This window comes from Strigops habroptila, chromosome 1, assembly GCF_004027225.2.
Source record: "Strigops habroptila isolate Jane chromosome 1, bStrHab1.2.pri, whole genome shotgun sequence".
NCBI lineage: Eukaryota > Metazoa > Chordata > Aves > Psittaciformes > Psittacidae > Strigops > Strigops habroptila.
This window is the reverse complement of record NC_044277.2, coordinates 75,068,152-75,080,428: the sequence shown is the minus strand read 5'-3', so window position 1 is coordinate 75,080,428 and position 12,277 is coordinate 75,068,152. Positions and strand designations below refer to the sequence as shown.

Genomic DNA, 12,277 nt, shown 5'->3' with positions numbered 1-12,277 from the left:
CAAGATTTTAAATTAGTCTTTCATTTCTTTCCCTAAACATTTAATATCTGAAGTATACATGTCTGTAAAACAGTACGTTTAAATTAGACTTTTAATCCTGTGCATGCTAAATTTCTATGTTAACTTGTACATTTAAAAAAAATCCCTCTCACACATCTCCTCTGAAAACATCAGAAGTATAAATCTTAGAAGTAGAGACCTTCTTTTCAATGCTAATTCAGTCAAATAGTTTAAAATGGACCACTGTATTTAAAATATTCTTCTGTTTAAATCTGAGTAAAAATAATAAGATTTGGCTCCTCCAACCTACCTTGGCAGCACAAAGAAATAGAAAGTGGCTTTAAATGTTTACATAAGAGTTCCTCTTACATTCCTCACTGTCATATGGTCAGTTGTCATTTAGAGGTCTGTGGCAGATCACTTTGTGATTGGCATTTTAAGTGAAGCCGAAAGCGTGATTGGTCTGTAGCTGTATCCCTCTTGCACAAATGCCAGAATAGCCTCCTGTATTAGTTGTCAATGAATTCTATTTTGAGAAATCCTTGAAGGTGTTTTGGGAGTTGAGGGTTATAAGAAAAAAGAGTAATAAGAAAATAACTTTCTTCCAAAAGAGACAGAGATGCAGGACTTGGTATGAAAGCTGTTCTTACTAGCAGAGATGTAAATAGGTGAGAAGAGGATTAGCTAAAGTCAATGCTTTCTGCTTGCTTTTAGGGGATCTCCTGGAGTACTGTTTGTTACATGATAGGTGAGATCCAGTATGGTGGCCGTGTGACAGATGACTATGACAAAAGACTCATGAATACCTTTGTAAAGGTTTGGTTCAGTGAAAACACATTCAGTCAGGAATTCAGCTTCTACAAAGGATACAACATACCTAAATGTACTATGGTGGATCAGTACCTTCAGTACATACAGGTTGGTAAATGAAAGCTTTTCAGCACAACCCCCCCTTGCCAACAATTCACTTGAATCATACAAGTTCCTGAGTCTGTATTTTGACTTTTCTTCTGAGTATCTGTGTTTTGTCATTTATTCACAAACTCTCTATTGCTTTTTAATAGTCTATGTATCTATTAGTGACACTTTATTGTTGTCATCAATGTTGTCATCGCCATGACAGGTATCTTTTCTTTATCATGTGATTTGCTTGAGGGACATAGCTGAAGGCATACACTTATTAAAGAGAGCAAAGAATGGACTGTAGACATTGGGTGCACATGAAATAAAACATGTAAATATATGAAAGTATAAGCTGACTATTAAAATAGTGTATAGAGGTTAAAATTGAATTTGTTGTTCATCTTGCTGTGATTTGGGCTGTGATATGACAAATAGATTGCAGCAAGTTATTTGCCCTAAGACTGTTTGAAGAGATCTAGTCTCTTACTTTACAATGTGTTTTCTGCATGTGTTGGTTGGCTTTGTTTGTGTTCTTTGTTTTTTGTTATTTTGGGGGTTTGTGTGTGATTTCTTTGTTTTTGTTGTTTAATAATTAGCTTATAAGTCTATCTCCAGTTGTGTTCTTTTCATATTTTACTGTGTAGAGTCTTCCTGCTTATGACACACCAGAGGTGTTTGGTTTGCACCCAAATGCAGATATCACTTACCAAACTAAACTTTCCAAGGATGTACTGGACATCATCCTCAGCATTCAGCCTAAAGATAGCTCTGGTGGAGGAGGTGAAACCCGAGAGGCAGTTGTCGCCAGACTGGCTGATGATATGCTAGAAAAGCTTCCGGCTGATTATGTACCATTTGAAGTAAGTTAATGAAATTCTGTCAAAAACATTTGCTCCATCTTGCTTTGTGTGGATTAAAAAAAAAAAAAAGTAACTTATTTTTCTAAAAGCATGTATGAATCCATTTATACTGGCAGTGCTTCAAAAACACATTTTAAAGAAGTCTGACCAGACTCTTAACATTTATGATGAAGTCACTAAATGTGCACTCAAGTGCTTCTGTAAGAGCTTTTTCAAAATATTAAACCACTTAATGCTTAAGTTGTCATTTGCACTGTGGGGGAGGTAGGATCATCAGCTTTTAACTGAGGTTGTTGACACAGTAGAGAACTGAGGTCATGTTGGAAATGTATTTGAGCTTCTAAAAGTATTACAGCTTTAACATATGTATTACTTTGGGATTCAGGTTATATCCTGAAGATATTTTTAGGCTGCTTTCTTTGTCAGTGAAGTGAATGCTGAAAAGCTTGTCAAGCGAAAAATTTCATTGATTGAAGCCTAGTGTTAGTGTCTCAGGATCCATATTAACACATAACAGCCTATGTAATTATATTTGTAATGGACATCTGCTGCCTTGCAGCCATTTCTTGTCTGAAAGAGCAACTTTCCTTCTGTTTGCATTGAAGATAGAATGTCTCTCAAGGTGAGGGGGTTTTCTTACAGTTAGAAAACATTTGCCGATGGCTAGATACACGGACACTCCAGTAGACTGTATTCTGTAACCTCATTCTGGAGACTACAGTTTGAGCGTTTGGACAATTTATGTTGTTTCTGGGTCTTTCCACAGTTCTTAATTGTCTTTTAGAGCCCCAGAATTTTTAGGATGCTGACATCATAGTTCTTCCCAGCTAAGGCTGGTTATGAGTTTCAAATAAATGAGAAGAAAATGCTTGTAAATTAGTGAAGGTTCCTATATTTTCTGTATCAGGAGATGCTGAACTGCTGTGTTTCATTATATTTGCAAAACCTTTAAAGTAAGTAATATTAGTTATGTCAGTAATAAAGCATTTACAACACTTTTGTTAGGAAATGGATGTGAATCACCCTAATGAGTCATTAGGAAAAAGTTCACACCCATGTTTGTATTTTAACAGATTCTCAAAGTAGTCTGCTCATCTAGGCAGTAAGATGTATTATTAATTAGATGATTGGCCTGCCACCTTCTTGAGGAGAGTGAAATGTCTTACCCTTAGTCTTCTGCCACTTACTTTTTAGGAAGTTAGCATGAGGACCTTTATGCAAGGGTTAGGTTAAATTTGGCTTATAAGTGCCAAATTTCTTCTGTCAGGATGCTGAGCTATGAGAAGGAGAAAGGAGACTTGTACAATCAAACACCCCCTTTTCTGTTTTTACCCAGTAGTAAGTTTCCCTTATGTGTGGTATGCTCATGAGTATGGACTCTCTTCAGGTACCCATGTCTTACATCTGTTGTTTTATGTTTTCTGTATCCCATTTTGTATTATGTAATCTTCTTTCCCTCAATGGCATAATAATGATAAATTTAATCCAAACAGGTCAGTTAACCTATCTGAACTGGGAATACTGACTATCTAGCGGTCTTCCAAAAGTTTGCACTTGGTGAAGTTTCTGACCTACTGTCTTTCTAGAAGCCTGAGCTTTATGACCTTCCAAAAGGTTTAACCAGGTGTCTGCGAAGGATTGAAATTTGCTGAGTTTCTCAGGAGGGTACTGCTGCAATGATGGGCTAAACCTCCTGGTAGTTGTTAGTTTGACTCTTAAAATTCTACTTGACATCTCCAGGAATAGATATGTGGCTTAATAAAGACATATTATATAGGGTCACTGTGTAGGAACACTTAGCCCTGTTAAGTTTACAAGAGCTATTTTTGGGCAGATCAGCTCTGATCAGAAATGACAAATTGAAATTTAGTTTATATTAATAAAAGTGAATGAGGAGCACTAAGCTTTTTCACATGGTGATAACTTTAAATTCCTTTTGTTCAGCAAAATACTGATAAATTTAGGTTATGCATATTACTAAGAAGAAGGCTGTTAGCCTGTATAGGATTCAATATCTGTTACATATAATATTTTCACTTGTTTCCCAATAAGACCATATTGACTACAAAAATTCTAGTTATGTCCATACAATTGTTGTTAATTTGTTAGCTTTACACTTTTAATTAAAAATATATTAAAAATATAAGTTTTATTAGAATACAGGACTGCCTGGCATTGTGATAGTTCCCAGGCATTGCTGATAAATAGCACTACTATGCTGAGGCAAAGTGGCTGGGGCAATTGCTCTTGACTGGTTTGTGCAAAGTGAACCTTGGGAACTGTCTGTTGGAATTAAAGCTGAAATTCTTGAAATGGGGTATAGCCTACATGTTGTTTAAACAATGTTAGCTCATAGAAAGATATACAGTCTGAATTGTGAGCTAGACTAAAACCATAGCCAGTCTCAGCATCATAGATTTCCCCTGGAACAAATCCATCTTGCAGAGGATTCAAGGAAGATGCCAAACTGACCATTTAACTTCCTAAATAAAAGTATTATGTCTTAAAAATTGTACTGGGACCTAGCCTTGGCATAAAGCCGCCTTTGTCTTTTACTTCTGTTGAAGGATCTTTGGTTTTTTACCTACAGGTAAAAGAGAAACTAAAGAACATGGGACCATTTCAGCCTATGAACATATTTTTGCGACAGGAGATTGAACAAATGCAGAGAGTTATTACCTTAGTGAGAAGCACTCTGAATGATCTAAAACTTGCAATTGATGGGACAATTGTTATGAGTGAAAATCTGAGGGATGCTTTAGATTGCATGTATGATGGAAGGGTTCCTGCTAGCTGGAAAAAAGTAGGTGTACATCACTATTTCTTTTTCCTTACAAAACTAATCTGTTGAGCTAGATTAAACTACTTGGCACACAGTAAATACTTTTTTCAAACACAAGTGTTAACCAGGACTGTGCAACTGCTGGAATAGATTTTGGGCTAAAATAGACACAGTCAAAACAAGGCCTCTTTCATTTATAAAAATGGAAATGAATGTGGAGATGCAGGTATTTCACATTTTGACAGCTTGTTGTGTGTTTACGGGATAAAAAAACTAGAGAGTAGAGAATAATTTAAAATGTGATGATGGATTTTAAAAAATAGCACCCACACTGGTGAACTACACTGTTGCTATTCTTTGAGATTAAGCCTTGTAGTCGTAGAATCAAAATCAGTAGAGGCTGGAAGGGACCTCTGAAGATAGTGTAGTTTAACCCCACTTCTGAAAGCAGGGTCACTTAGACCAGGTTTGTCAGGATTCTCCAGAATCAAGAATCCATGACTTCTCTGGGAAACCTGTTCCAGTGTTTGACACCCTTACAGTAGAAAAAAACCCAAAAACGAACGACTACCAACCAACCAAAAACCTAAACTTTAAATTAAATTAGCACATTTCATCTTGTGTCCATTGTTTCTTCTCCTATCACTGAAAAGCGTCTAGCTCCATCTTCTTCAATTCTCTACAAATGAGATACAAACATTGATACTATTTTCTCTGAGCCTTCTCTTCTCCAGCTCTCTCAGCCTCTCCCCATGGAAATTGTATTCAGGAACAACTAGATCAACTGACAGAAAGAAAAATGGGGAGGGTTTTTTGGTGTTTGCTTGTTTTGTTTTTATTGACAAAATAAAATGGTACAAAAACCTAGACCAAAGCAGATGCTTCACAGCACAAGTGTGATACAACTATTCGGAGAGAAAAATAATCATAAATTTTCACATAGTCTAAGCTCAATTTTCCTTACCTGATTTTTCCCAAAAAAGCAGAATAGTTTTGGCAGAAAACCTGTTATCTTGATGCATTGACCTTGGCTTTAGAAAGACATGTATGTAGTATTTCTTCCTAGTTTAAACAGGTATCTAATTTTGCAAAAACGTCATTAAATGGACAATTACCACACAAAGCATTAAGCATATCTAAATGGAATGGTAGGCATGAATTTGAACAAAGCAAGAAATTGCTTCAGGTTTCAGTGGAATGCAACATTTATCTGGTTAAAAGTTATGAAAAATTAACTTTAAATATGCTTTGCTAAGATTGATGTTTACTACCTTGTGAAGAATTACCTTTTCTTGAGATGAATTTGATGTTTTGAAACTTTTGAATAAAATTAAAAAATAAATATCCTGTTTACTATTTTCAGTTATCTTGGGCTTCCAGTACTCTTGGTTTCTGGTTTACTGAGTTTCTAGAAAGAAATCAGCAGTTTTACAAGTGGATTTTTGAAAGCCGACCAAAGTGCTTCTGGATGACGGGGTTTTTTAATCCTCAAGGATTTTTAACTGCAGTGAGACAGGTAAATTGTTTTTAAAGTCTCACTCTCCTTATTCTTTGATATACTTTAAAAAAGAAAAATAAATATTGTGATAAAGGCTGAGTTATACACATGGCTCCATCATGTCAGCAGGAAAGATACGTAACTGCATAACTGTCTAACTTTTCCTAAGTGAAGTGTTTTTCCTCTATCCATACTTTTTTCCATATATCAATGTCCAATATATTAAAATATATCTCCTACTTTGACCAAGCTTCGTGTATTAAGGGCTACCTTACAACATTATTAAAATAGACTGGAGAAGTGATGTCTAATGTTACCATTGAAATATTCCTGAGAAGAAGTGCTAAGCTCAGAAATTTATTTTCCTTTTTTCTCTCCCTTTGGTTCTGTGTTCAATATTTATCTGGCTGGAGACTTGCCAGAACAGCTATTCAGAATTAGCCTGAAATTACACTTCTGCAGTTCAGTAGCTGATTCAGTCTCTCTTCATGAAGTGGCAAAGAGTTTCCTTTATTAATACACTCTAAGTATAAAGTTTGATGTATTTGTTAATGTATGTCTCTGTCGTATTGGTGATTGTGTTGGTTGCTCAGCATGCTAGTTGCATTTGATAAGTGAGCTAGTTTTTACTTTAAAAAGAAGCAATAAATAATTATGTTGGTTGGCATAGAGGGGCATTGGACACAATTGTCTGGAATGTGTAAAATTGGGAAAAAATATTCAGGAGGGACCTCAGAAAAAGCTAACTTTTCAAAGAGAGAATGAAGATTTGCAGAGAAGTAAAATCTCTCCTCTTGTTCTGAGGTCTAGGTGGTGTGATGTTTGTCAAACTGAAGTTCTAATTGGTGACCTACTTCTACTAAAATTGCAGGCACATAGCCTTGGAATAACATAATGAGATCTTTCAAGTTCACAGTCTTAAACTGGGATTTTCTTTTGGACCTAAGCTTGTAGAAATGGTTTAGCCGCGGGATCTGAAAGAGTTGGAATTTGAAGAACTTTTCTGGTTCCCTGAAAAAAAAATGTGGGTACATAATAGCATAATGTCCCAAGTAAAACCAAATGACTTTCTGGGATTTCGATATGTGGTGGAATAAATAGAAATGAGAAAGATGAAGAGCCAGAATGATCATTGAACTGTAACTCTCCTGTTCCTTTAGAGCAGCTAATTAAGTGCAGTAGGGGAAAAATATTAATTCAAATTACTTCAAATAAAAATCTTGAAAACTTTTACAAGACTGGGATAACACTCAGGTCTGGCATAACTTAATGGCATGGGAGAGCAAGGGATTGGGCAAGATAAAGGAATGTTGTCCAGTGCATTAACCGACTAAATTTGAAGTATATGTTGAATCTTAAGCATGTATACCTTCAAGTGTTCTCTGGGTTTTTGCAGTCTCTTCATGTAGCTTTGGAGCTGAGTGAGCTTTTACTCCTAGTTAAAGATACAGTTAATGAAAGTATAGGTACAGGAAAAGGAAGGTAACCCCAGAAAATATGCAGCAAATTAAGCATTTTGGTTTTGTCACTGGAGCTGTTTTACTTAGCACATCCAGTTAATGTTTTCTCATCTCATGAAAACTGAAATTTTCATATTTGCAAGAGCCAGTTACCATTGGCATTCAGAGTTTGTGTTACTTAGTATGGTCTTAAGATATTGCATATAATAGACTGAAAATAAAATATAGTGGATAAAGTAGTGAAAATCTTCTTGTAGTACCATGCCTTCAAAAGCTTAGACAGAAGTCAAACTGCTGTGAACATGGATTTCGTAGAGAAGTATAGGGGTTTTTTTTGTGTGGTGGGGTTTTTTTTTTTTGCTAATAAATGCTGGGGAAAAATGGCTCATGTAAAAATGTAACCTCCGTACTTTCATTCATTTTGGGCAGGAAATAACAAGGGCTAACAAAGGATGGGCTCTTGACAGTGTAGTGCTGTGCAATGAGGTCACTAAATGGATGAAGGATGATATCACAAGTCCTCCTTCAGAAGGTGTCTATGTGTATGGGCTGTATTTGGAAGGAGCTGGTTGGGACAGAAGAAACACGAGACTGACTGAATCGAAGCCGAAGGTGCTCTTTGAGATGATGCCAGTTATAAGGATATTTGCAGAGAATAACAGTAAGTAACTGCATTGTAAAGGACATTATTTTGATAGAATCTAATGCAACTTTTTATTCAACTGCATGGAACACTTTTGGGCTTTAGGGATTTTTTTGAGGCTGTTGCTGATCATTGTATACATACTGAATCTCTTTCAATGGGGGAAACTTACGACTCTTCCATATAAAATAAGCTTTCAATCTTCCTTGGTAATAGGCATGTTTTTTTCCCTATTATTTAGAAACGTCTCTATCTTCTGATCTTAATGGTGTTAATAACTTTTTAAACCCATTACAGATGAGCTGTTCTCTGCCACCTCTGAAAAAAACATGTTTGCATTCAGTCTTCCATTGACAATGTGTCCTAGATTGAGAAGATCAACATTTATATACTTAAACTCTGTAATCTCTATATCAGAGAATCATGGAATGGTTTGGGTCAGAAGGGACCTTAAACATCATCTACTTGCAATTCTCCTGCCATGGGCAGTGACCCTGTAACCTCTATAGCCTAAACCCAAACAACTTCTTTCCCATATGATAAAAACCATTGTAATTTATATATATAAAAACTTATATAAGTACGTATATGTAACATATATGTATAAAAACATCTAGTATTAGGTATTTCAGATAATGTGTATATGTAACTCATAATTATAAAAATGCATTTTTATTTTTTTTTTGTGGACAAGTCAATTTTTGAGCTAACAGAAGCAAGCAAGAGGTAGAGTGAGATGGTGGAAGAAGTTTTGGTTTTGAGGCAGAAAAGGACTGTAAGAATGGAAAGGAAATTTATGGGGCTGAAGGACAGCTTTTTGTGGAAATGTATAGTTTAGGTTAATGTGTGTGTGGGGTTGCATACAAAATAGGAAATGCTGTTGAATGGGGATGTAAAATAGGATAGGGCTATCCACTCTTGAATGTAAAATTCGAAACTTCTGTTGAAAAGCATTCCACCTCCACAAGCAAAACCTGCTTGCATGCTGTTTTGTGTAGCTGATCTTTTATAAGAGTCATGATCACTGTGAAAGCAGCCAAGATGCTAAACAATGAACACTCACTGAAGTACTAAGCGTTACTCGACTACTGTTCTAATTCTGTAGTGAAGAAGTTGATGATTTATACTCTGAAATACTAAATGCATTTCAAAATAGGTGGTTGAAAATTGGGCATTTTTTATTTTGACACATTAATAATGTACTGATAAGAAGTAATATTCAGTGGGCAGATTGAACTAATGATGACGCTAATCACGTTAGAGTGTCCATTTACACTAATCTTAAACCTACAGGAATTTCAAGCCATATGGGGCCTTCAGCTGTCAATAACACAGTAGTGGACAGTGTGAGAATCAAATAAGAGTTTTCTTTGTTGGTAATGGAGAGCTGTGTGCTATTAAACTTCAATTTTTACATTTGCCCTGTGCCCAGTCTCTTAGGGCCCTGGTTTTTCCACCTAATTTCATTGGTTTTTATGTCTCTTCTGTCTTTTTAGCTTCAAAAGATCCACATCTTTATTCATGTCCAGTCTACAAAAAGACCATTAGAACAGATAAGAATTACATTGCTGTCATGGATCTTAAAACCCTTCAGCCTCCGGAGCACTGGGTACTGCGTGGGGTAGCACTTCTGTGTGATGTCAAGTAATGTAAAAAAAAGTTTTCTAAGGGTTCTTTTCTGTTTTTAAATCTAAACATCAATATGTAGTTAGCTGTACAACGGATCACTTCTAAAAATATATTTTCTAAGGCATAGACTCCATTATATTATTTTTAGAAAACTGTTCTTAATAAACCTCTAGGCTTGTGAATGCTAAATCTTACAGTGATATCAAGTTTGGTGAATAAGCTTCAAATGTTACCTTTGATGTCTTCAAAAATCATGATAAATATTTAGTGTTCCCATCTCACTATTGTGTGCTTAATTTTATCTTGAATAAAAATTCATTGACTTGAATGTTGTTACTGTTCAGTGGTAAATATTCTTGTATCAGGGCTTACCTTCAAGTAGCTAAATGAAAAGCTTTTCTTTTGTGTGTGCACGCGTGTGTGCGTATCTGTGGAAAGCTAAGCCCAGTTGCTCATTCATATTAGTTAATAACTCTCAAGACGATGTCCTAAGATTTATCTCCTAGCTGATAGCTTCTAGTTTGCTTGCTGTCTAAATAAGGAAGATGAGACTGGAAAAATGTTACGCCTCTTTGACCATTTGGAGAGCAGTTTCATGGTGTTACATAGGAAAACAAACGTTTGACAGCTGCCAGAATTCCTTTCTATCTGGCTCCTGACTTATAAATATGTAATGGATAGGAAGAAAATATTCAATAAGAATGCTTGGATAGTTTTTCATGTGCTAGTACATCAGATTCGTCAAGGTTATTGGTTTTATGATATCAATTTTAGTTTTGTTTCTGCTCTAGTTTTGCAATGTTGTGATTTTAGTGCTACAGTCTTTTTGGTGTGTCAGCTTGACAGGAAACTTCATGTAGAAACCCATCTTAAGGAAGAAATGTTAGCAGCTCCATTTAGTTGAACACTAATGGCTTCACACATCAAGCACATATATTTAATAATCAAAAAGCCAGGGTATTTTTGTTGCTAAGTCCAGTAAGTCACGTATCTTAGAGTCCACTAGCCATTCACAGTAACAGGTGCTGCAGAAGAGGAAGCAGGAAGAACCAATAGGTCTGGTGCATTCTTCCATGTATAAATGCTACAATGAAGAAGCTGATTTCAATTTTATGTCAAATCAATAAGTGGAATTTGAAGGGTGCATTAATTAGTTTCTTAAATAAACATAATTAATACATCTCTTCCCTAAAACTAGTATTTAAGGAAAAAAAAAAAAAAAGAAGACAACAGAATAATTGTATTTTAGTGGAGACTTCAGCATTCATTTCTACGGTCAAACCAGTTATGAAACTTATGTGGAACATTGATTCTGTTTGAAACTCTAGGTGTAGAGGTCTTTTCATTACCCTTTCATTTTGGAATTATTCTTTTTTTTTCTTTTTTTTTAAATAACTCACAGTGAAACTGATAAAATGCATGAAAATCTCCTTTAGGAAATATTTTTTAATGTAGTCATGCCAATAAATAAATGTATGATTGGAGGGCTGAATTGTTCTTTACTGGACCTTGGAGCACCATGCACAGACTTCCAGGAGATCCTTCAGATGCGCAGTGGAGTTCTGAGTTCCTGTGGACTTGTGTCTTTCACGAGGACCTTCATCTCTGTAGAAGATGCACGTACTCCATCCTTGTGCAAGTCATTCACACTGAGAATTTTCAAGCCACATAAACTTCAAATGCCACCTTTGAAACAGTGGATTTGTTTGTACCATTAATGCTGTAGATGCAATGGAGATGTCAAAGCCTGTGGTAATTCTCAGTGGGTGAACTGTGCACATTTGTTTCAAAGTGTGATTTTTCTGTGATGGTGGTGGGGAAAAGGGTAGTCCCCCAATAAATACACACTGGTGATCCTAGTTATGCCAAAGATTGTTTAGATCAGTGAAGCCATTGATGTTAGCAGTAAACTGTTAATTTCTGTTCCACTAGCTCTGTTTCTTAAGAGGTTTTTGGCATTGGGCTCTTCAGATGTCTGCAAAACCACCAGCAGGATGGACTGATGAGGCAAGGGAAAGTTCAATGAAAAGCTCTTTTGACATGCACTATCATGATGGGGGCCAGCGTGCACAGCTTTGCTCTCCCAGGGATCTCGCTGCCTGGGTTGGGAGACAATTTGGTGCATCTGGAATTGGACCTACCTCAATACCGCAGACTTCCCTGGCAATCACTGATCTGTGGCACACTTTGGCTACCCTCCTCAGGTCAGGCACTGCCTTGCTCACTAAACTTTCTGGCATGTCCTCAGATCTGCCTTGTTATTACAGTCCCATCTGGCAGTCACTGATATGCTAGCTGGCCCTGGCTGCTGTCATGGGCCTGCTCTCCTTTTTTGTTCAGGTGCAGTGGGACTGTGCCCTTGTCAAAGAGAGCCTGGCCCTGCCCATCCTGCTGTGACTCTTGGCTCCCAGCTCCACTTTTCTTTCCAAGTAGCCTGCCCTTGCTGCTCCCTGACATACGGTTTCAAACAGGTGAAAAAATGAACTGTTTTGTTCATCTTCA

At 36.4% G+C, this 12,277-nt stretch overlaps 1 protein-coding gene across 1 annotated transcript in view; it reads left to right on the top strand.

Moving 5' to 3' along the window:
* The window catches only part of DNAH5 (dynein axonemal heavy chain 5), a 121,958-nt gene extending 111,855 nt beyond the window's left edge, over window positions 1–10,103 (top strand). The window contains exons 75-80 of the mRNA XM_030478857.1: window positions 715–918; window positions 1,548–1,763; window positions 4,354–4,566; window positions 5,909–6,061; window positions 7,933–8,164; window positions 9,643–10,103. Of these exons, the coding sequence (XP_030334717.1) occupies window positions 715–918; window positions 1,548–1,763; window positions 4,354–4,566; window positions 5,909–6,061; window positions 7,933–8,164; window positions 9,643–9,794 (1,170 nt within the window). The 3' untranslated portion in view covers window positions 9,795–10,103. The remainder of the gene's footprint in view (window positions 1–714; window positions 919–1,547; window positions 1,764–4,353; window positions 4,567–5,908; window positions 6,062–7,932; window positions 8,165–9,642) is intronic.
* The last annotated feature ends 2,174 nt before the right edge of the window (window positions 10,104–12,277 follow it).